The sequence below is a fragment of the Molothrus ater genome, chromosome 15, assembly GCF_012460135.2.
Source record: "Molothrus ater isolate BHLD 08-10-18 breed brown headed cowbird chromosome 15, BPBGC_Mater_1.1, whole genome shotgun sequence".
Classification (NCBI taxonomy): Eukaryota; Metazoa; Chordata; class Aves; order Passeriformes; family Icteridae; genus Molothrus; species Molothrus ater.
The window spans coordinates 2,063,827-2,087,830 of NC_050492.2; the positions used below are offsets into that span (position 1 = coordinate 2,063,827).

General features: G+C 61.7%; 3 protein-coding genes across 4 annotated transcripts; 1 reads left to right on the forward strand and 2 right to left on the reverse strand.

The window, feature by feature from the left end:
• Positions 1-49: 49 nt before the first annotated feature.
• On the reverse strand, positions 50-2,075 carry LOC118692226 (proteinase-activated receptor 3-like). Its single transcript, XM_036391898.1, is given in 3 exon segments — positions 50-1,074; positions 1,077-1,115; positions 1,979-2,075. Coding segments are annotated over 3 exon segments (1,161 nt in total).
• Positions 2,076-4,852: 2,777 nt separating this feature from the next.
• FCHSD1 (FCH and double SH3 domains 1) lies at positions 4,853-10,403 on the forward strand. Its single transcript, XM_054516444.1, has 16 exons — positions 4,853-5,571; positions 6,401-6,474; positions 6,721-6,865; positions 6,939-7,075; positions 7,149-7,212; positions 7,296-7,424; positions 7,601-7,723; positions 7,804-7,899; positions 7,975-8,082; positions 8,174-8,278; positions 8,483-8,713; positions 8,800-8,883; positions 8,991-9,147; positions 9,230-9,434; positions 9,539-9,635; positions 9,716-10,403. The coding sequence occupies exons 1-16, from the start codon at positions 5,242-5,244 to the stop codon at positions 9,836-9,838; spliced, it is 2,208 nt and encodes a 735-aa protein (XP_054372419.1). The 5' UTR covers positions 4,853-5,241; the 3' UTR covers positions 9,839-10,403.
• Positions 10,385-22,252, reverse strand: RELL2 (RELT like 2). Of its 2 annotated transcripts, none has more exons than XM_036391617.2 (8): positions 21,756-22,252; positions 20,781-20,994; positions 18,972-19,034; positions 18,810-18,876; positions 18,358-18,546; positions 12,767-13,412; positions 11,265-11,298; positions 10,385-11,020 (listed from the first exon to the last, which is right to left on the reverse strand). In XM_036391617.2, the coding sequence occupies exons 2-7, from the start codon at positions 20,986-20,988 to the stop codon at positions 11,266-11,268; spliced, it is 1,206 nt and encodes a 401-aa protein (XP_036247510.1). In that variant the 5' UTR covers positions 20,989-20,994; positions 21,756-22,252; the 3' UTR covers positions 10,385-11,020; position 11,265. The 2 variants fall into 2 exon arrangements, with proteins under 2 accessions (XP_036247510.1, XP_036247511.1); XM_036391618.2 differs by lacking the exon at positions 21,756-22,252 and adding an exon at positions 21,507-21,646.
• Between the last annotated feature and the right edge of the window lie 1,752 nt (positions 22,253-24,004).

Here is a 24,004-nt window from a genome sequence, read left to right on the forward strand (position 1 = left end):
TACAAGTTTTTGCCCAAGTCTATTGTCAGCCCTTCATGGTGGGCATGCTTCAGGCTCCCCCATCCCCTGGGCAGGGGGACACAGCCTGGCAGCCGTGGCTCTGCTCACTGGACCTCAGGGGCAGAGCTGTTTTCTCTGTGGACCTCCCCGACGAGGCCTCGAGGCCCCGCAGGCAGCGGCCTCCAGCATCCTGGAGCCAGCCCCGAAAATCCCGGGAGACGTAGAAGTAGATGAAGGGATCAAAGCAGTTGTTGCAGGCGCTGAGCACCAGGGCCAGGGCGTAGGAGATGTAGGTGCCGTTGTTGCAGCCCGTGGGCTCCAGCAGGTAGTGGATGAAGAGCAGGACGTTGCTGGGCGTGAAGCAGAGGATGAAGACCAGGAGGACCAGGGCCAGGACACGGATCACCTGCCCGTGGCTCCCTCCCTTGGCCAGCAGCCGTGCCAGGATGCAGCTGTAGGAGATGATCATGAGCACAAAGGGCAGCCCAAAGCCCAGCCCCACCAGGAACAGGAAATAGTAGCCAAAGAACCTTTGGGTTTCCTTTTCAAGCACATCATGGCACGTCGTGATGTTGAGGCTGGAGATATCGTGAGTGTGGGAGCGCAAAAGCAGAGGGCTCATGCCCAGCCCCACCAGCAGCCAGATGCCCACAGAGATGCCCACTTTGCCCCTCGTCCAGCTGGAGCTCTTCCACAGGAAGGGGTGTGCCACGGAGATGTAGCGCTCCAGGCCGATGCAGGTGAGGAAGAAGATGGAGCTGTACATGTTCCCGTAGAAGAAGGCCACCATGGCACGGCACAGGTAGTCCCCAAAGGGCCAGTGGTTGCCCAGGAGGTGGTAGGAGATCTTGAAGGGTAGCAGGAGGACAAAGAGCAGGTCGGCCCCAGCCAGGTTGAGCAGGAAGACGGCGCTGGAGCATCTCCTGAAGTTGGTGGCCAGGACGCAGCAGGCCAGAGCATTGGCTGGCAGCCCCACCAGCAGCACCACGGAGTAGAGGGCTGGCAGGAGGCGGGTGCTGAGGGTGCTATTGAGAAAATCTTCCTCGGAGGCCTGGGAGCACACGTTCTTCTCCTGGGAGTGAGAGGGAGCAGGGCTCGCCCTTTCTTGTTGGGCACTGCGGGGACACAAGGCATCGGGCTCAGCCAAGGGCAGGAGCTGTCACCCCTCCCTGCAGAGCCAGCACTGCACACAGGAGGTGGCATCTCCCTGTCCCGTGGCAGGGGAGCCCCCAGCACCCTGCTGCACTCACCCTGCAGAGCTGTGCCCCGTTCTGTGCCAGCCCCCACCGCAGCAGGGCCAGCCCAGCACGGTGCCCTGCTCTGAGCCTGGATGGGCTCTGCTCCCACAGCCCTGGTGCTGCTGGTGTCCCTTGTCCTGCCCAGCCTGGCACAAAGGGATCAGGAGGGCAGCACAGGGCTGGGATAGTCCCAGCCGTGTCCCCAGCTCAGCTCCTCACCACAGACAGAGACATCTCCTCATCCTCCTGTGGTCAGGGGATTTTCGTTGCGTGTAAAGAACTAAAGTGAAGAACAGGAAGGTCCCAGGACACCAGAGAAACAACCCAGGATCAAATCCCTTTTCTGGCTTGCTCAGAAAAAGAAACCAGACAGGCTCTACACGTCATCTCCAGCTGCAGAAGTTCTATCCTGATGGTCCCCAGAACACCCTGCCCCGGGGGGCTTTGGTTACATCCAACACAACTCCCACAACCTCTGCCCCCTCTCCACATCCAGAGGATGGAAAATTCAGGTTACAAGAGCAGCAATCTGAATTTTGCTGCCAAAAGGGGAAATGCTGGCTGGGTCTCAGGTCTTCACTCAGATTCTCAATGTGGACACAGAGGGAAGGCAGCAGAGCAGGGCCCCAAACTCTCCCCATGGTACCTAGCCATCACCTCCAAGTGTCACAGGACGTGATGTTGGGGTGTCCCAGTGAGATGTCCCTGCCCTACCCCATTACCCCAGACCCACCACTTACCTGAGGAGGGATGGGCAGCAGAGCCAAGCCAGGCACAGCTGAGCAGGAGGGTGACACAGGCAGCAGCAGAGGCAGGTGACAGCACCCTCCAGGACATCTCTGCGGAGTGGCCGCTGTGCCAGCCAGGTCTGCACCAATGGCACAGGGCTGGTGACACGGCGGGGCTGTCACCCGTCCCTTTCCCTGCTGACACCCCCCTGTGTCTCCACCACGTCACAGCAGCGTCCTGCCCACATCCCTGCGGTGTGGCAGCCAGACTGAGGCACGGGGTCACCGCCAGTTGTCACCACAGCGAGCACCCGGGGCACGCCATCGCCATCGGGGGCGAATTTCCAACTGCGTCACACGACCACACAGACTGTGGGGAGGAGGAAGCAGCGGTGGGCAGCTGAAGGCAGCCAGGAGAAGCACAGCGGGGAGATGGAGCTGTTTGTGCCCCGTGCGTGGGACAGGAAGGTGGCAGCGGGTCCCCAGCCTGGTGACGTGGGGCCCTGTCCCACTGCAGCACTGCAGGGCTCTGGGCATCCTGCCTGCCCAGCCCTGTCAGGGCCACACAGCCCCAGGATCCATCACTGGGGCCAGGCTGACATGCTGGTGTCACAGCTTGGTGTAGATGGTGCCAGCCTGCATTGTCCCCTTCCTGTCACCAACGTGGCTGGGTGACTGCCGGTCCATTTTTCCAGCTAAGGAGGGGAATACCAGAGCCAGTGACACATCCCCAGCCCAGCCTTGTGCATTGTCACACACCCAGGGACCAGGACATGCACAGCCAACCCCAGAAATGTCATGGGAGGAGAAAGATGGGGACGAATGGGACAGTGGGGAGAGCCACGAGCTGTGCAGGAACAGAGAAACCCAGACAGAAAGAGAAGTGAGAGATGAAGGGGGTGGGAGAGTGTTGGGATAGACAGGGACTGGTTCGGGTCCCTCATGCTTCCAGGTGGCCCCCAGTGAATGCCACTGCTCAGCTCTGTGCCCCTGTCCCCACAGCAGGGTCCTGCCAAGCCAGGGGCTCTGTGTCCTCCCTGTGATGTGGGACCCCACACGTCCCTGTGCTGGGGCTGTCCCCTCAGTGTCTCACATGTCCCCACATCCCAGGGCCAGTGCCCCAGCACCTCATGTGTCACCACATCCTGGGACCAGTGTCCTGTGCGTCCTCATGCACAAGGACTCAGTCCCCAGTGATCCTGGGGACTGCCCAAGGACAGTGCTCCCCATCACCCCATGTCCCTGTGATGCTGTGCCCACACATCCCCATCTCTCACAGCCCTGTGTCCCCATGTATGTCCCTGTCCTCCTGTCTCCCATGTCCCCACGTCCCTGTGTCACATATCCCTGTGTCCCCATGTCCCTGTCTCCCCATCCCCATGTCCGCATGTCCCTGTGCCACATATCCGTGTCTTCCCATGTCCCTGTCTCCCCATCCCCATATCCCTGTGCCACATATCCCTGTGTCCCCATGTCCCTGTCTTCTCATGTCCCTATGTCCCTGTCTCCCATGTCCCATGTCCGTATGTCCCTCCCTCTCATATCCCTGTGTCCCCATGTCCCTGTATCCTCATCCCCATGTCCCTGTGTCACATATTCCTGTGTCCCCATGTTCCTGTCTTCTCATGTTTGTGTCCCTGTCTCCCATGTCCTCATGTCCCCATGTCCCTGTCTCTCATATCTCTATGTTCTCATATCCCTGTCTCCCCATCTATGTCCCCATGTCCTGTGTCACATATCCCTGTCACATGCCCCTGTCTTCCCACATCCCCATGCCCCACCTCCCCCCCCTCATATTCCTGTGTTCCTATGTCCCTGTCTCCTCGTGTCCCCCTGTCCCTGTCTCCCATGTCCCCATGTCCTCATGTCCCTCCCTCTCATACCCCTGTGTTTCCATGTCCGTGTCTCCCCACCTACACATCCCCATGTCCTTGTGTCACATATCCCTGTCACCCCTTATGCGTCCCCATGTCCCTATGTCACATATCTCTGTCACATGTCCCTGTCTTCCCACATCCCCAGGTCCTCATGTCCCTCCCTCTCATATCCCCGTGTTCCCATGTCCGCGTCTCCCCGTCCGCCTGTCCCCGTGTCCCATCGCCCCGCCCACACGTGCACCAGCGACCACCAGGCGGCGCTGCAGCCCCCGAGGGGCGGGGCTTGCAATGGGCGGGGCTCCTGCAGCGCGGGTAAAGGGGCGGGGCTGGTTGGAGGCGGCACTGGGGGCGTGTCCGTCAGTGAGTGGTGGGCGGGGCCTGATGGGGCAGGGCCCGTCTTGGGGCGTGGTCAGCGATGGGCGTGACCCACGAGGGGCGTGGGCAGTGGGCGGGGCGCGGGCAGTGGGCGGGGCGCGGCCGGCCCGGCAGTTCCGGGCTGCGCGCACGCGGATCGGGGCGGCGGCGATCGGCACCGGGATTGGGATCGGCACCGGCACCGGCACCGGCACCGGGGCAGCGCAGCCATGCAGCCGCCGCCGCGCAAGGTGAGCGCAGGGCCGGGCCGGGCCGGGCCGGGCCGGGCCGGGTCACCGGGGCCGGGTCCTCCCTCGCTGCCGTGTCCTGCAGCCGTGACCGAGATTCGCCCCCGGCGGAGCCTCCCGGGGCTGGGGAAGCGAGGCCGCGTTTGGGCGGCGCTCAGGAGGGCAGCGGTACCCGGGCAGGGCGGACAGCGCATCCCCGCTGCCCGTGCCCGCCGCGGCCGCGGGGCTGAGCGGGACCTTCCCGCAGGTGAAGCTCACGCAGGAGCTGCGGGTCCATCTCCTGGAGCAGCTGTCGGGCCTGCAGAGCAAACAGCAGCGGGACGCCGAGCTGCTGGAGGACATCAGGTAGGGCCCGCACAGGTGACACGGGGGTCGAGCTGACACCGGGCAGCTCATCCCGTGTGTGTGTCTGTGTGTGTGTGTGTCTGTGTGTGTGTGTGTCTGTGTGTCTGTGTTTGTGTGTCCCCAGGCTGAGATGAAACAGCTCGTCCCACCAGTATGTGTGCCTGTGTGTGTCTGTGTCTGTGTCCCCAAGCTGACACCGGGCAGCTCATCCCGTGTGTGTGTCTGTGTGTGTCGTCTGTGTGTGTGTCTGTGTTTGTGTGTCCCCAGGCTGAGATGAAACAGCTCGTCCCACCAGTGTGTGTGCCTGTGTGTCTGTGTCTGTGTCTGTGTCCCCAAGCTGAGACCGGGCAGCTCATCCTGTGTGTGTGTCCCCGGGCTGAGATGAAACAGCTCATCCCGCGTGTGTGTGTGTCCCCAAGCTGACACCGGGCATCTCATCCCGTGTCTGTGCATGTGTGTGTCTGTGTCTGTGTGTGTGTGTGCGTGTGTCTGTGTCTGTCTGTGTGTGTGTCCCCAAGCTGAGACCCGGCACGGGCGGGCCAGGGACCGGGCTCGGCTCACCTTGAGCCTGTCACCTCGAGGTCATGGCCTCCATCACCCACTGGGGTGGCCTGATGGGGACAGGATGGTGGCAGGGGGAGATGGTAAGAGGAGGATGGTGGTAGCAGGTGATGGGAGGGGTGGCCCATGCCTGCCCCTCTCTGTGTGTCCTCCCTGTGTCCCCTCTCCCCCCAGGTCCTACAGCAAGCAGAGGGCCACCATTGACAGGGAGTATGGGCAGGTAAGGAGGTGCCACGGGATATGGGATCAATGTCCGGGGGGCCCAGGCCCCATCCTGCCGGCCTGGGGCAGGAGCTGGGCAGGCCCCACGCAGGCAGAGGGCAGCCTCGGAAATCACCCGAGCGTGGCTGCTCCGTGCTGGCCCCGCAGGGTGGTGGCAGATGGCTCATCCTGCCGGGAGGACCCTGACCACGTCCAGCACCCGCTGGGGGCTCTGCTGAGCACGGCGTGGCCCAGACCTTGGGTGTTTTGGGAGCCTGGAGGGAAAACCTTGTGGGGGAGGAAACCGCTGGGCTCTGCTGTCTGCTGGGTCATCGCAGGGCTCTGCTCTGAAATGTCAGTTTGGTTTTAATGTGAGATGTCCCTGCAGCATCCCCTGGGGACATACTGCAGCAGAACTGTGTCCCCCCTTCCTGCAGCTGGTCACCATGTCACTGCCCTCCCTCGCACCCCCCAGGCTGGGGGTGACCATCCATACCCCCAGGATTGGGGTCTTGCTGTGCTTGGCTTTGCTGGGGCTCCTCTACTCTGTATCTGTAGCCAGTGTCCCTCAGTGATGTCCCCTTGCAGGTGCTCTGTCCCAAAAGCCACAGCAGGGGGGTCCTTTCATTGTGGTGGCTGCCCCCCAAGAAGGTTTTGGGGAGCACAATTCCTGCTGACACCGAGCCTGGGGGATGTGTCTGTGCTCTGAGGGGACACGTGTGTGTCCCCAGGTCCATGGGGTGGGCAGCCAGGGTGGGGGAGCCCCGTTTTGAGCCCAGGGGGGGTTGGTGGGTGCTGGGCTGCTCGGCAGGGTCAGGCAGTGCTGGTGATGCTGGTTCTGCCTGCAGGCTCTGCAGAGGCTGGCCAGCCAGTTCGTGAAGAGAGACTGGCAGCGGGGCCGTGGCGAGGCTGGCGACTCCAGGTGGGCTGGGGACAGGGACAGGGCTGGGGACAAGCAGCTGGGGCTTGCCATACCTGCCCACGGCCCTCCCAGTTTGGAGATGCTTAATGCCAGCCAGGATTTGAGTGTCACTGGGACACAGCTGTGGGTGGGATGTCCCCAGTTCCAGTCTGCTGTGACTGGGAGTGCTGGCAGTCCTGCTGGGCATCCCCAAAAGGTGTCACGGGGCAGGGAGTGCCCGGCCCTGTGTTAGCCCTGTGCCCACAGGAGCGTGGCAGCTGTCTGGAAAGGCGTCATCGAGGGGACAGCACACGCTGGGCAGGTCCGTGTCACCGCCTCCGAGAGCTACCGCGCCCTGGCCGCCGAGGCCGCCCGCAGCGCCCGCCTCTGCAAGGAGAGGACGCTCAAGAAGGTACCGGGGCAAGGCCATGTCCCTGTGCCCGGGCGGGGGGACAGCTGTCCCCCCCAGCTGACGCTCCCCGCAGGGCATCGAGCGGCTGCAGAAGGCGCAGGTGGAGCTGCTGGAGACGGTGAAGGAGCTGGACAAGGCCAAGAAGCAGCTCAGCCACCTGAGGCGCAGCAGCGAGGTGGCCAAGGACAAGGCGGCCGACGTGGAGGCGCGGTGAGTGGGGCACATGGAGCCGGGGGGCTGCGGTGGCTCAGGGTGGTCTCACACCCCCCTCCACCCTCCCCAGCCTCCGCAAGAGCGACCGGCGGATATTTCACACCAAGGCCAGCCTGCAAAAGCTCAGTGCCAAGGTGGGTGGCGTGGGGGATGGCAGGGTACCCATGCTGGGGACACGGGGCACCATCGCCAAGCCTCGCTGCCCACGTCCCCACAGTTCTCAGCACGACTGGCCGAGCACTCGAGGCAGCTGGCGGGGGTGCAGAACGAGTACAGCTTCGCCCTGGTGTCTGCCTCTGCCCACCTGGAGCATTACCAGCGTGTGGAGCTGCCCGCAGCCATGCAGGTAGGAGATGCCCAGGCCCCCCGTGCCCCTTCCCCAGGGTCCCACAAGGAGCATCTCCCCACTGCCAGCACAGAGGGTCTCACTGCACAGGGTCAGGGCTGGCTGCCCTGGGGGTCAGGGATGCTCCAGTGGGGGGATGTGGCAGTGCTGGGGGGGTTCCCTCTGCTTTCCCCCAGGCTCTGGATGGGGACCTCTATGAGCGGCTTCGGGAGCACTTGTCAGCTGCCAGCAGGACGGAGGTGGAGACCTGCAGGGCCACCCGGGACTGGTTCCAGGGTGTTGTGGAGGCATCTGCACGGGTAAGAGCACTGTCCCCCGAGCTGGGTGGGACACGAGGGCACAGGTGAGCCCCCGGCCCCACGCCGCTCCCCTGCTGCAGGTGTGCCGGGAGCAGGACCTGCTCCTCTTCCTGCAGGACCACCCCGCCTTCTCCCTGGCGCCCGAGCAGCGCTTCCAGCTCACGGGGATGGAGGAGGTAAGTGGAGGGGATAGTTACAGCACACTGGGGTCTGCACAGCCACCCCCTTGTCACCGCCGTGTCCTTGCCCAGGTGTGCCTGCTGCCACCAGCAGATGACGGGGCCAGCCTGGAGAAGGAGGCACGGCGCTGGGCCACGCGGGTGGCCCGGGAGCACAAGAACAGGGCACACAGTGAGGAGGTGGGTGTTGTCCTGCCCCACGGGGCACCGCGGGGCTCAGGGAGGGGCTTTTGCAGCTGCCACCCCCTCTGAGCTGTGGGTGCCCGCCCAGGTGCTGCAGCGGCTGGAGGCCAGGCGGCAGCAGGGGCTGGAGGCAGAGGCGGCGGCCGTGGAGCGGCAGATGGAGGAAGTGAGGGAAAACATCCGCAAGGCAGAGGTGGGAGCCCCCATCAGGGAGCTTGGGGTGACATCTGTCTGTCACCCCCAGGGTGGGGGAGGTAGGGACAGGGACGGGTGGTGGCTGGGATGCTGCACTTGGGGTGTGATGCTGGGGATGCCACCACACCTGGGGATGGGGGTGATGGGGTTGGGACACCGCCAGAGGTATCCTGGGCACTGTGACAATGTGCGGTGTCCCCAGGTGAGCCGAGTGAAGGCCGAGGCACGGCTGGCACTGCTGCGGGCGGCAGGGCTGGACGTGGACACCTGGCTGGCCGGGGCCATGGTGGGGACAGGTGAGGAGACGCCCACAGGGCTGGACCTGGCTGAGTTCGATGACTACGAGGACAGCGATGAGGCCGATGAGGACGATGAGCCTGGGCCTGCTGCCCGCACCTACCCCTACACCTGCAGGGTGATCTTTGGCTACCAGGTATGGCCCTGCCTGCATGGCCCTCACCCTGCCTGCCCAGAGATGGCACCTCAGCCTCTCTGCCACGTTGTCCCCATCTCCTGCAGGGCTGCCAGGCAGACGAGCTGTCCATCAGCCAGGGCGAGGAGCTGGAGATCATCGAGGATGGGGACGCAGAGGAGTGGGTGAAGGTGGGAGCAGGCTGAGCCCCCCTCCCTACTGGGGGACACCTTTTGGAGGTCCCCAGGCTGACCCCACTCTGGACCCTGGGATGTTCATGTGGTTTCTGCCTCCTCAGGCTCGGAACAAGGCAGGGCAGGTCGGCTACGTCCCTGAAAAGTACCTGCTGTCCCTGGGGTGTGACTCAGGGGCTGGGCTGGGCCCCCCAGGCCCCTCTGCCTTGCACCGCCAGCTCTCCAGCATCATGGCTGCAGAACTGGTGCTGGAGCCTGGAGGTGGGTGCTGGGCATCACCCCCACCCCAGAGAGGGGGGCGGGATCCAGAGGGTGCTGAGCCCCCTCCCCACCCTCCCCTCAGCCTGGCTGGTGCGAGCCCTGTACGACTACGAGGGGCAGAGCCCCGAGGAGCTGAGTTTCCCTGAGGGGGCCATCATCGGGTGCTGCCCCGTGCTGCTGGCGAGGTGGACGATGGCTTCTGGACCGGCGACTTCGACGGCCGCGTCGGCGTCTTCCCCTCCCTGGTGGTGGAGGAGCTCACCGGGGCCCGGGAGGCAGCCGGGCAGGTTGGTGCCAGGAGGGTCCTTGTGTCACCCTGGCACTTCCATGGGTGCTGAGGTGAAGCCCCCTTCCCACCATGCCCATCCCTCTTGGCTGTGTCTTTTCCCAGGAGCTGCCATCACCGTCCCCTCCACCCTTCTCCCCTCCTGGCCTCACGCCCGGGGCCAGCCTGGTCCCCAGCTCTGCTCCTGAGACAGCGCTGGGAGGTGAGTGCTGGGGAAACTGGGCAAACTGGGAAGGGGCTGGGGGAGCCCAAAAGCCAGGCTGAGCTGCTGGGCACTCCCAGGTTGCCGGCAGGATGGCACGGGCAGCGGGCAGAGCTCTCCAGATCTGGCAGCCGCGCGCCTGCGCCGGTAAGTCCCTTCACAGGGATGCTGTGACCCCAAAACCTGCCCCAGCCCTTCTGTAATGGAGCCACCCGTGTGTTTTGGGGGGTCTGAAGGGGGATGAGTGGCCTCAGCATGTTGGCACCACTTCTCTCCCTCTCCTTTCCCTCTCCTCTCCCTCTCTGCAGCTCCGTGCGCCGCCCCCACCACCCGGCAGAGCCCCCGAGCCCGACCCCGAGCTTCACTTCAGCTGACCCTGTGGGTGCCCCCAGCCCCCTCCCCCAAAAAAGCTTTGCCTGAGCAAACCACCACAGGCTGCTGTCCCAGCAGCAGGAGCTGCTGCTGCCCCGTGCCCCGAGCTGGTCTCTCCAGGGGCTGCACCCTGCTTGCAGAGTGGTCCTGCATCCCAGTACAGCACCCAGAACCCCTTTATGGGGTGCCCAGTGCCACAGCCAGGCCCCATCTCACCCTCCTTTTGCCTCTACCCTTCCTGCCTGGCATCACCCGTGCACTCCCAGCCCAGCCCTGGTTCCTGGGGGGCTCCTCTCCGGCCCCTGCCAGCCCCCACAGGCAGGAGTGGGCGTGGGGGGCTGTTCCCAATAAATCAATAAATCCCGCTGGCCCAGCCGAGGGGTTCAGCAGCTTTAATGGTTGTAGCTCGTCTATGTACAGGGCGTTACACACCGAAGCTGGCGCGGCCCCGAGGCTGCCCGCTGGCCTGGCCCGGGGCCATCCCGCCCCCCGGGCCTGTGCCGGGGTGGGGCCGGGAGCTCCTCTCTCCGCCAGCATCTCCCAGGGACCTGCCGGTGCAGGGTTTGTGCCTGTGCCCGCTCTGCGTGGCAGGGGTGCCCGGGGGGGCTGTGCTCTGTGCTGAACGTGCCCGGTGGGCGGTGGGGCTCAAGCCGCTGCCTCCATCCCTGCCCCTGGCCGCGGCCCCCTCTGATCCTTGCCCCGAGCTGGGGGCCGCGGGGGCAGCGGGCTCTGGGTGCCGCCCTGCCCCTGCCGGGCCCGAGGGTCCCTCGGGGGGGTCTCCGGGGAGGGTGCGGTGGGTGGGACTCGGGTACCTATTGCCAATGGGATGAAGGCTGGCGCCGAGCGCGGTTGTCGGTGTCGCGGGCGCGTCGCTCCGGCCATGCCAAGCGCGTAGCTGCCCACCCGGGGCCGGGCACGGCTGCCCCGCGGCTGCCCCACGGCAGAGCCCCAGCCCCGAGGGGCCCGGGGGCTGCGCGCCTCCCGTGCACGCTCCAGCCGGGAGCGGAGAGGAGCTGTGGGAGAGAGGCGGGATGGGGCTGGTCCCCGCAGCCACGGCACCTCCCCACCACCCAAATGGGACTTCCCGGGGTCGCTGCCTGCGGCTGGGCACGTCCCGACCCCTGGAGAAAGGATTCAGCCTCTCTCCATCTCCAGCAGCAAGCTGAGACCCAGCAGGGCAGGGACACCGGCAGTGCCCTCCCACCCCCCAGGCATTGTCCCAGGGGCAGGGGACAGGGGCAGGGGACAGGCACTCACCTCACACACGGTCCTGCTCCACGGCGCTGGGCTCCTGTGGGATGGAGGAGAGGGGTCAGCGCTCCCATGGAGCTGGGGCTGAGCTGGGCTCCCCCGTGGCCACAGTAGTGACCCGAGGGGCAGAGCCCCACCGAGTCTCCAGGAGCGAGGACAGCCCAGGCACCTTCTCTGCCCTTCCCCACCACCTGCAGGACGTGAGGAGCAGCAGCCAACAGCCTTGGTGCTGGCTCTGACTGCGACTGAGGGCGTGGGGAATGGTCCAAGTGGCACCAGGGCTTGGTGACAAACATCCCAGGGAGGTCCTGTCACCGTTATCCATGGGACCCCGTGTTCTGGAGCACCCCAGCACCATGGGCAGCATCCAAGGCAGGAGCCTGGCACTGGGCTTGCCCTACACTTAACTGCTTCCCCAGGGATCAGAGGGATTCCCAAGGCTCAGTGGGACACAGGAGGACCTGTCACCACCTCCCCATGTCTCTGGGGAAGGGCTGCAGCCCATCAGCTCTATCCTGCCTTGCCCTTCTCCATGAAACAGCTCAAACCTTCCAGCCTGCTCACCAGAAAGCAAAGGGGGAAACGGTGGGATCCTGCTTTGTCCTTATCCAGCATCCAGCCAGGCACCTTCCCCAGGCCTCTCCCGTGCTGACCCAGTCCTGCCCCATCCCACTCCCTGCCAAGGGCTGCTGGCATGTGCCCAGCCCGTGCAGAACCAGCCCCAGGGGATCTCCACGGCTTTGAAGCATGCCAGGAATTTTACCCAGGCATTTGGCTTCCTTTTTCTTCCAAGGGCTTTGCCACATCGTGCTGGTTTTGTGAGGCAAGTTAAGGCCCAGCTCTTGGAGCTGCTGACACTACACAGCCCCCTTCCATGAAAAACACCTTTTCCCAGCTGCAGAACCACAAATGAGTGTGTAAGCGAAATTCTGGGTGTCTGAACTACCACCACCAGCCTCATTTGCTCACTGGTACCAGCACAGAGGCAATTCCAGGGAGAAAATCCCCTGGAGCTGTCTAACCCCTCCAGCAAGGTGGTTGGGTGGGACATTGGGAGGTACCAGGGTACTGGGAGCTCCAGGCAGGGTGGGCTTTCCTCCTCTCTGAGCACAGCTCCTCAGGAGCAGGGAAAGCAACCAAGACATGACCACTTGGCTTTGCCATTTCCTGGCCTTCGAGGTAAGGAAGGCTCCTGGAGAAATCTGCCCCTGCCTGTTCCTGACTGGCCACACTGGACCCCAGTGAGGCTATGGCGGCTCTGGGGACACCACGTGCAGCAGTGGAGCTCTGCCAGGTCAAAATCCCAATAGATGTCCCCAAAGGAAAAGGAGTTCCTTGCCAAGGGGAATGGGCAGCAAGTCTGCAGCACCTCCCACTGCCCCTGAAGCAGGGTGAGACCTGTCACAGTGACTGTGACTGCCTCAGACACTGAAAAATAGGTGGGAAAAAGCAATCCCCCTCCAGCCCAGGGGACCACATGGGGACCAGGAGGAGGAGGAGGAACATACCTGCTGCTTCCCATCCTCCCCTCCGGACTGTTTCCTGCTGCTCTCGTCTCTCCCCAGCTCCTCGGCCTGCTCCTGCAGGCTCAGGCTCCCGTGAATATCCGACACTTCATCTGCCGACGCCAGTCCCATCTCCTCCAGGCAGACGCCGGCTCCTTCCCTCGCCAGCTCTCCCGGGATGTTGGGACTCGATGCTCCCAGCACCGGCAGGCTCAGCAGCCTGCGCTGCCGGCTTGAGCTCCCGGGAGCGGATCCAGCACCCGGCAGGGACCCTGCCCGACCAGACCCTGCCGTGCCGGACCCAACCGTGCTGGACCCCACCATGCTGGACCCAACTGGGCCGGACCCAACCGGGCCAGACCCAACCGGGCCGGACCCAACCGTGCCCGCCCGCCGGCTGTCACGGGTGCCGGAGCTGGCGGGTGTGTTGGCGGCCGGGCTGGTGGACACGCTCTGCTGGGCGCTCCTGGCACTCTGTGTGCCCGTGTGGATGGCTCCGTTCTGCAGGCCAGCCGTGGGGACAGTCCCGTTGAGCAGCTCGCTGCTGCGCTCCAGCTCCTCCGTGCTCGGCGGGCGGCTGCCCGCGGGCAGGGCCCCGTCCGGCTGCTCCTGCAGGCACGGCTTCTTCCCGATGTGCGTGACACGGAACCTGCAATGGGAACAGGACACAGCGGATGTTGGGGAAGATGAAACAGGAAAGCCTTATAAATGTGATTGTCTGGCAGAAGATTTTGAGAATATAGAAACTATAAGTGAGATTGAAATGAAAGCAAGCTTTGAGATACCTCGGTTACTGAACAATGGGAAAACAATGGTGTGGCCAGCTGAAGGTAATCCCCTTTTGATGAAACAACACCCTCTGCCTGTAGGCAGACCCTGCCAGCTTGGCAGAAGGGGCCCAAAGAGGAGTTTTTAGGGTTTAAAATGTAACACAGTATGGTAATGTAATGATTCTTATAGGATGTATGTAAATGCTATAGGATTTGTATCTTGGACTAGATTGGTTAGTGAGAATGAGAATATTCAACACAGAAGAAGATTTATTGTATTGGAACAGGAACCTCGCTCTCTTACCCTTTTACTCTCTTACCATTTTACTCTCTCACCCTCTCATCCTCTCTCCCCCTCTCTTCTCTCAGTCCTGCTCTGAGCTGTGCCTGGCAGCTCCCAGCAGGGCCCTGCCCCCAGGCCCTTTGCAATAAACCCCAAATTCCACGACCTGGCTTCAGGGATCTCTCATCTCCATCTGTCCCGACCATCCTACCCCCCAACACTCCTACAAGCAGTTCTTTTCCATGCTGTCCCACCACTGGATTCCCAGCTTTTCTGTACCTCCAGCCTCGGATCTCCTCGCTTTGCCGTGATCTCCAACCTGTCTGACCCATTCACACCTACACAAGCTGTGTCCCCAAATTGATTTTCCCCTTCATTTTGAGCAAAACAAACAGAAAGGGAAGGATGGGAAGTGCAATCCAGGTCTTGGCTGGAGCAGAGCTTGTCCTCCCAGCAGCAAGATGGATCACAGCTCTTGGAAATGCTCCAAGACAGCCTGGATGACAGCATGCCCTCAGTGAGGGCAGGACAGGAGTTTGGCAGTGATTTGGATACAGGGATCAAAGGCTGGAGGAGTTTTTTGGCTAAAATCTGCCAGAGCACATTTTGCACCATCCCCTGGATGGGCAGATGGTACCTGGGTGTTCACCAAGGTTCCACCACGAGCAGGTAACAGCTCAGAGCTCTGGGTGGGCAGGAGGAAAGCTGCAGAAATGGGTCTGACAGCTTAAAGGGTGGGCTCATAATCAGAGGTGATGCAACATTGCACGTGGGGAGAAGAGAGGGGTAAGGGATCATAGACTCAGGGAATGGCTTGAGTTGGAAGGAGGTCCTAAAAGATGATCCAGTCCCACCCCCTGCCATGGATTGGCACAACTCCTCAATCTGGTGGCTCCAAGCCCCATTCAGCCTGGCCTTGGACACGTCCAGGGACAGCCACAGCTGCTGTGGGCACCCTGTGCCAGGGCCTCCTTACCAATTCCTCATTCCCAATATCCCTTCTAAGCCTGCCCACTGGCAGCAGGGAGCCATTCCTCCTTGTCCTGTCACTCTGTGCCCTCGTCCCAAGTCCCTCTCCAGCTCTCTTGGAACCCCTCTAGGCACTGGAAGGGGCTCTAAAGTCCCCTTGGAGCTTTCTCCTCTCCCAATTCCCTCAGCCTGGGAGGGGCAAGGTGTCAGCAAAGCCTGAAAATCTGAATTGTGATTGTGCTGATTGTGACTCCTCCTCACCAGCACTGGACCAGCAGAGAGGAAATCTCCTCCATGGTGAGCTGGTGTCCACCAGGCAGAGCACTCCAATGGCAGCACTGAGAGCTCGTGCAGCCCACGGCTCGCCCACAGCTGCTCTCACTGTGCTTGGATCACACATGGAAAACCAACAGACCTGGCTGAGTTCAGCTGCAAGGCAGTGTCAGGGCAAAGCACAATTTCAGAAAGTGCTGCTGGTATGGAAAGAACAGCAAGACACAAAGGTCAAGCACATGGCAGCACTGCTCTTCAAAGGAAAAAGCAGAGAGGTCCAAAAGATAAGAACAGATGCCAGGAGAGTTGGCAGAGATGAAGGAGACCACTTCCAGGCTGGAGCCCAGCCCGTGGGCAGCACCAACCCCTCAGCAGGGCCAGAAAGCTGCTCAGGATTGGGAGGGTGGAGAAGAAAAATGCTCCAGCTCCAGAGAAGGTTCCCAGGCCAAGCAGCAGCAAATGTGACCTTTCAGGTCTGTCCAGATATTCGGAGATAAGACACCAGCACTTTGGGGAGACCAAAGAATGTTCTGGCCCTGAAGAGGAACAGGAAGGAGACACAGTGACAGGATCACTTCTTGGTAATGCCATTGAGCAATGTCAGCCTGGAAGAGTCGGGAGTGGAGTCAGAGAGCAGGAAGGGTTTGGACCAGAGAGGGCACAAGAAGTAACATAGCCAACCTCTGGGGGGAAAGCAGAGGAGCCCTGCCTGGCTGCCTCATCAGCATCCCTGGGATTCAGTGGGGTGTGACACACTCTGGCTGATGGGGCTGAGGACAGAGGGTCAGACACAGATGCTTTATGGACAAGTTCTGCCACTGACTACACCTGGCTGAGGGCAAGCACTGAGCTAAGTGGTAAATCATCCTATACCATACACAACCCTGAGTCCCACACAAGTTTAGAACAATTTAGGTGCAAAAAGCCCTCAGGAGGTCTCCATTCCAGACCCCTGCTCATTCTGGGCCCCCTCCTATCCTTAAGCACTTTGCCCATAGCCCTGTCCAGTCAGGTTTTGAAATCTTCAGGGATGGAGATTCCTCCACTCCTCAGGGCCCTGTCAAGGGCTGCACTATCCTCATGGCAGAACAGTTTCTCCTTGCATCTTTTCTGGATTTCTCTTGTTGTAACTCTTGGCCATTGCCTCTTGCCCTTCCCAGTGCAGATCTCTGAGGAGAGTCTTATTCCATCTTCATTTAAATTCCACCCACCCTTTGAGAAGTGTTAGAGGACAATTAGATCATCCCTTTCTAATGCTCCAGGCCAAAAAAGCCTCCTCAGGTGCCCCATACTCCAGCCCTGATGATCTTGGTGGACCTCCACATCTCCCATCCTTTCCACTCCTCAGGGATGAGCCTGTGCCTACCAGGGCTCATTCCACGTAGGAGGGGGCTGGACTCTCAACCACTGCATCCAAAGTAAGAACAATACCAAAAACAAAGGAGAACAAGACCTGAGAGTGTGTCTTTAACTCTAGGGGTGGGTTAAAGAAGTCCTGTTTTGTAGGGTCAGTGCTGGGTCAAAGTACTTCAAGATATTTGTCATAAATAGGACACAGGAAGGGCAATCCTGGAGGATCTGGAAGGGAAAAGGGGCCAGCCTGGAAATAAGAAGCAGAATTTAAGGGTGGGATTGCACCTCGTGGGCACATAGGTCCCTTAGCAGCTGGACCTTGTACCAAAGAGATTCAGGATTGAAAGTAAAGCCCTGGAGAAGCAGGATGACTGCCCTGTGGAGAGGGCTGCTGTGGGGTGTGACACTAACAGGGTTAAAGAGGAAAAACAGGAATTGAGGGAAGGTGCCTTTGGGAAAGGAGAGCATCTTGTCCAGCACTCCCAGTGCTGAGAGGAGGCTGGAAGAGCACGGACAGAGGACACGGAGGAGGGGATGGAGCTGGGCACCAGCCAGGGAGTGAATTAGTGGTGAGCAGGAGCTGTGCAGAGCCCCGGCCTGCCGGGCACCACCTCCAAGGACAGCCACGGGCACGGAGCAGCCAGGAGCTGGCAGTGCCCACGAGATGTGATCCAAGCTGAGCTGGGCCTGGCGAGTCCAGCAGGTCTCCCTGCTTCTCCAGCTGCCCAGAAAGCCCCAGCTCACCTCCCTGCTGAGGCTCCTGCCCGTGGTGGTGGAAAAATCCACATGATAGGACACAGGGAATGGCTTCCCACTGCCAGAGGGCAGGGCTGGATGGGATATTGGGAATTAGGAATTGTTCCCTGGCAGGGTGGGCAGGCCCTGGCACAGGGTGCCCAGAGCAGCTGGGGCTGCCCCTGGATCCCTGGCAGTGCTCAAGGCCAGGCTGGATGGAGTTTGCAGCACCCTGAGCTAGTGGAAGGTGTCCCTGCCCATGGCAGGGGTGGAATGAGATGAACTTTGAGGTCCTTTCCAAACCAAACCATTCCACAATTCCATGCCCACTTTGGCTCAGCATTCCTATGAAAGGACTGTCTCTCTGGACCACAACATGAAGTTCTGTCAAGGCTCAGGCCCTGAATGAGGACCTTGTGCACAATCTGAGCATGGCAGAGCTTTGTGTCTCACCATGGTGGCCATCCAGGGACCAGCAGCTTCTTGCCCCCCTGCCCCAGCCACCACAGCCAGAGGGAGCCAAGCCCAGGAACTTTCCAAACCCTTTCTGCTGGGGAATGGGGCAGCCTGGGTGAGCCTACAGACTGTCCTACAGGTTAGTGACGACACAGTGAGACCACAGGAAGCTCAGGAAGTCCCTTGAGGTGAAACCAGGTGGGGATGGAAAGCATTTGTGGGAAGTATCAGGAACACTCCCCTATTCTTACATTGCTGCTGTGTCATCTAATTACATACATCGTTGGAGGCAGCGACCTGGAGCAGCACAGCCACTCTTTCATCCTGAGCAGGTGGTGGCTTGCACCTGGGACATGCTGTCCCCTCTGTCCCCCCCAGTGAGGTCCCTGAAGCCCCCAGTTGGGCAGCAAGGCCCTGCTTGCACTGAGCTGGGACAGCGGGCTCTGGAAGGACACGGAGCTGGGGCTGTGCCCAGCACTGACTCAGCAGGAAAACCCAGCTTGAGTCACCTTCCCGGAGAAGGAGGGAAGCCACCGGTGCATCACAGCCTGCCACATACCACAGGCATTTCCAGGTGCAGCAGCCACCTGGCTGCTCAGGAGCTCCAGCTGCAGAGCTGCTGCTGGGGCATCTCCGTGTGCAACAGCAAGAGGGAACCTTGGGCACGTGGGGAAGGGGGAAGGAACAGGAGGACTGAGGAGAGCCTGTAGTGCTCATTCCAGCAGAGAAATGGCTGGCAAAGCTCGTTTGGGTACCTGCCCACTGAGAAGACGGTGGTCTCTCCAGGATGCATCCTGCTTTTGCCCTCCTTGGAGCGCCCCTGGCGCTGCAGGGGGTGCCTCTTCCTCCTGCTGCAGTGGATGCAGGGGGCGTGCGTGGAGCCCAGGTGCACCGTGTGGTGATGGGGTGGGCCCCCGTCCTGGCTGCTGCTGTGGTGACAAAGGCTGCAACAGAAGATGACAGGTTGTGTCACCCTGGGGAGACGCCCCAACCCTGGTGCAGCCCCACTGCAGCACGGCCTGGGAGCAGCAGCTCTGGGGGGGACAGGAATGAGGAAGAGCTGCTGCACTTGACAGTGGGGTGAAGCACTCCTCAAAGCCCTCAGGAGAGCAGGACTCCCCGTTGGGAAGATGTTTTGTAGCAGCTGGAAAGGGGCTGCTTATCCCTCACTGTGGAGCAGCCACAAGCTGCTGTGAGCTTCCCTCACCTGGGCACTGGCACTGGCACATCTGCTTCGTTTTCCCCCAGCATCTCCTTGAGGGCCTCCACGTTTGCTGAAGAGAGAGGGAAAAAGGGGAACGCTGAAGGGAGAGGGACAAACAAGCCAAAGTGGTCAGCATGGCTCCAGGCCGGCCCAAGAAGTGCTCACCTTCATTTTGGATGATGCATCTCACAATCTTCTCCACGGTGTCATCGTTCTTCTCGGCCTCATCTGAAAAGAGACAACGTGGCACTGAGGGCTGGAATTCCGGGGCTCTGCTCACTCATCCCTTCCCAGGAGCAGCTGCATCAGCAGAGTTGTTGGAGAAGCCTCAAGTCCCCTGTCACACTGGGAAGCCACTGGGGAACACCAGATCCCTCATCCTGGAAAAGAAACGGCTGAGCCAGCAGCTGTGTGTGCAGAGAGAGGGGGTGTGTGCAGAGCATCTGGAGAAATGACAGGGAAGCAGGTTCTAAAAAGTTGAAAGAGGAGGGTCCTTGTCCAGCCCAGGACCCCCTGGCTGCAGGATGCTGCAAGTGCTCAAGGCTCCAAGGGTAGACAGGACACGTCCACAGAAAATAAACCCACTGGGATCCACTAAATACAGAAATGGGGAACACACGGTGACAGAGAGAGCCCCAGAGCTGCACACTGTTGAAAGCTTAAAAGACTGCTCTGAGCAATCTTGGCTGGTGCCTGCTCTGCTGTGGAGTTCACCCACAGCATTAACTCAACATGCTTCCAGCCACTGTTGGAGGCAGGAGGCCTGGATAGATGGGTGGATGGATGGATGGATGGATGGATGGATGGATGGATGGATGGATGGATGGATGGATGGATGGATGGATGGATGGATGGACTTGTCACCCTGCCAGGACCTCCAGCCTGGTCAGCAGTGTGAGATGTTCCTGTAAGCAGGTTGGAGCCATGGTCTGGCAGGCAGCTGCCTCAAAGGCTCAAGAGCTGTTACCATGATCTCGGAAGATCTCCATCATCCCATGGAGATGTTTCCCTGGGCTGTGGCGTGTCCAGAGGGCAAAGCCCATCCTGGAAGGTTCAGAGACTGTCTCCATGTCATGTACAGCCAAGACATTAAAGGCAGAGGAGCGCATCCATGGGCACGTGGGGGCTCTGGCTGCACCGAGGATGAGCCCAAGGAGCTGCATTTCCCTCCTGAGCTCAGGCAGCAGCAGCAGGAGGTGCTGATCCTCCCCAGCACTGCCACAGCACGTGGAGCTGGAGGAGTTCTGTGGCACCATGTGGCTGTTCCCAGCCTGGGAAGCAGCCGGAGGAATGTGTGTTCCCCCTTCAGCAGAGACTCAGGAAAGCACCGGATGACAGAGCTCGCTTGGGCCGGGCACCCACGCTCAGTGCGGCAGTGACTTCCCAATCCAACCACCCCAGAGCGACTTGCAGTGCCCTGAAGCCATGGGAAAAATTCCCTACAGGTCCCTTCCCCTTCCAACACCAGCCCTACTTCTGTGGTCTGCAAGAACACAGCAGGGACCAGAAGAAGACATGGCCAATAACAAACCCCAGCTGGCTCCCTGCCAGACATCCTAATGCCAGAGGGGCAGAGGCACTTGTGCTCCAGCTGGGAGAGGTTTTCCTTGAGGGAGCAGGGGTTATGACTGAAATAACCCTGGGAGCTGGGGATTCACCAAGTCCTGGATGTTCATCAGAATTACCTTCTGGTGATAATGCTCCTTTGGGAAGGGCCAGGCACTGGCTCCCACCTCCCTGTCACCTCCAGCCGTTGTCAGCTCGTGGATCAGAGGGATCCCTGGCCCTCACACTCCTGATCCCCAGGGAGCACCATGCTGCTCTCACCGCCCCAGCCCTTTATCCCAGCCCAGCCACACGTGACAGGTAACCCTCCCAGCCCCATCCCACAGCCCAGAAGGGTGCATGAGGAGCACCAGCCCACAGTAGGCACAAGGCTGAGCCCCCAGCGAGCCCCCACTGCCCAGCACTCACCATCCTCGAGCTCCTCCACCTCGTCTTTGTCATCTGGGTCAAGCTCGTCCCGGAAGGTGCGGCACCGGTAACCCTTCTTCTTCAGGACATGGCAGATCAGGAACCCCACCAGCCCCATGATGAAGAAGACAAGGACAAGGAGGAAGACCACAGTAATGCCGTGCTGGGGTTCTGACTCCCCATAGTGGGGGTTGTGATAGTCTGACATGCGGATCTAGGAGGAGGGGGAAGGCAGGTCAGAGCCGCGGCGCTCACCCCCACCCTGTGCCATCCTCCCGTTCCTCCTGAGGGGCCAGGGGCAGCTCCCAGCCGGGGCAGCTCCAGCCGGGGGCATCTCCCATCCAGGGCAGCTCCAGCCGGGGCAGCTCCAGCCGGGGGCAGCTCCAGCCGGGGGCAGCTCAGCCCGAGCCCCGCAGGGTCCGGCGCGGTGCGGAGGGCAGGACCGGCCGGAGTTGGCTCCTGGCGGTCTCCCAAGGACACTGCTGCCCCGCACGGCCCCGGCAAGAGGCATCCCAAGGGCAGCGCCGGCGGCAGCGTCCCCGCAGGCCCCGCCGGCCCCGGGCTGCGGCGCTCCCCCGTCCCTTGCAGGCGGCTTCCCAAGGGCACCGGTGCCCCGGCCTGCCCGGGGCTCTGCGGCGGGCGGCAACCCCGGCTCGCCCTTGCCGGAGGATGGCGGAGCATCCTCCCGCGCCGCGCCGCTCCCCCGCCGCTCCCCTCGGTACTCACGGCCGAGGCCCTCCACCGGCACCGGCACCGGCACCGGTACCGGCCGCGGCGGGCAGGGAGCCGTGGCAGCCGGGCTGGCGGAGGGCCGAGCCGCCGGCCGCTCCCGCATCGTCCTCCCGCAGCACCGAGCCGGCTCCCTCCGCCCCGGCTCCCCCGGGCGCTCCCGGCTCCCTCCCCGCTCGCCGGCTCCGCTCCCCGGCACGGAGAATGTCCCCCCCCGCCTGTCCCCCGGCCCCGCTGCGGCGCTACCTGGGCCTGCGGTCCTCCGCAGCGCTCTCCTCTTCACCTTCACCTTCACCTTCACCTGCCTCCTAGCAACCCCGCATCCCCGCGGCTGGGCACCGCGGCGAGCATCCTCCGGCCCCCGGGCCCCGGCTCCGTGCCTGCCTTCCCCGCGAAGGAGCCAGCTGCCTCTGCCTGCCGCTCTCTGCCGCGCTCTGCCACAAGAGCACCCGCCTGTCCCGATCCCAGAAAAAAAATCTCTCCGGAGCTGTTTCGGCGGAGGAAGGTGCGGAGAGGAGCTCGGGGAGATGCCGGAGGCTGCAGCAGGACACGCAGGAGCGCTGCTCAGGGAAGCTGCCAGGCTGCTGCCCGCCCCGGGGTGAATAACCTCACCCGCACGCGTGCCAGCCCCGAGCTCCCCTGGCACCTTCCTTCCCTTGAATTTTAGGGCACTGAGCCCTGGCGATGGGAGGGAGAAGGGTGGAAGTGGGGCTCAGTGAGAGCAGGACTGATCACACAGCAGCGTGGGGGGGGAGAGGGATGCAGACCCCCACACGGGGATCCCAGCACCCAGGAGAGGGTGGAAAAAGAGCCCCGGAAGACTCCTGTGCCTCCCTCCCTCCTTCCTAAAAAAGGAGTGGCTAAGCCATTGGAAATCTCACGCTGTAGTGGTCCCATGACCTCCTCCTCCATCTCCACCACATTATCCTCACTCTGGGAGGCTTCACCCACCACTCCTTTGCTACAGAAATCAGACCTGCTTCTCTCCATCCTTCAGCCACCTGCCAGTTCTCCATCCAAACCCTGAGGAATGCAACCCTTGAAACCCCTCCCAGCCCATCTCCACTGAACTGAGCTCCAATCCATGCACACATTCCTCCATGGGAGTTATCCCATGGGAATCCCTAATTTGAATTATCCCACTACAGTCTGTCACACAGCCCGTGCCTCCTCCAGGCTCTCAGCTCTGCCTCGCTGAGGGCTCCTGTCCCTCTGCACAGGTGACCAGGTTGGCTCTCAGGAGCCTCCTCCATCAGCATGACTTCAGGGTGTCACCACATCACAGGTGACACCCACCTGCCTGCTGTCCTGACAGGGAGACAGGAATGGAACATCTGGGCAAGAACAAGACTTCTCCTCCTGCCACGGATTGCTGAGCCACAGGAGAGGAGAGCTCTCCAAACCCTGGACCAACAAGCTGCTGCATCATGCAAGTCTCAGCTGAGGAAGAGCCCACAAAGCAAAGCTCAGAGTTTCTGTGTACAGGGGGAGCTGGCAGCTCTGGGTTTCTGCAGGGCCCTGAGGGGATGCAGTCATGGCCAGTGTATTCCTGTTCTCCCCGTGCCCACGCACGCTGCCCTGCACAATAAATCTCTCTTTCTCCTCCTGGGTGTTCCCACCCACCCAGAGCATTGCTGCACCCTGCTCCCTTCCAGCACCCCATCCCCTTTCCTGACTCCAGCCATGCCAGGCTGATCAGGATTCCCCATTCGAGGGGACATTCCCATTTTCACACAGCCTCTGGTGTGTGGTGGCATTTCCACAAGCGTGGCACAGCAGCCTGGCCCTGCCTGAGGGCAAATCCTGGCCTTGGTGGGGTGAGCCAGGGTGAGGAGGGGGTTCTGGGGCTGTCAAGCTGCTCCCTCCTGGCTCTGCAGCTGGATTACCCCAGCTGATTGTTTCTCTTCCTGATTCTCCCAATCAGGGATCGCCTGTTCCCAGTCTCCATCCTGCTCCCACCACCTCAGCTCAGCTTCAGAGTCCCTCCAGGGCCTCAGTCCTTGTCCCACTGCAGGAACCCATTAGCATTTTAATGGTCCCACACAGCACCTCACAGGTGAGCCAGAAACAACACCCTGGCACCTCTGTGCCCCAAAAGCAGCCAGCATTTGATGCATGGACCCACACAACAGAGCTCTCCCTTCTGAGCAGGCTGGCCATGTGAGAGAGCCCCACACCAAGCCAGGGAGGTGCAGTCATGGCTGTGGGCTGCCTGCTCGTTGCACATCCACTGTCTGGACTTCCTCTGTCCCTCCTGACCGCATCCCAGCTCCTCTCCCGCCCTGTGTGACCCCAGCAGCCAAGGCAGTGGCATCTGAGACACAGGACAATCCAGCTGCAGCTCTGGGTAGGCAGCTGCCTTCTTTGTGCCTGCCCACCTCATCCAGCACCACCAGCTGGAGGAGGAAGAGGAGGAAGAGGTTACACAGTCCAGAACGTGGCACAGTGCTGGTCCAGAGAGTCCCCTCTGCCTGGTGAGGGGCACTTCTGTGGGA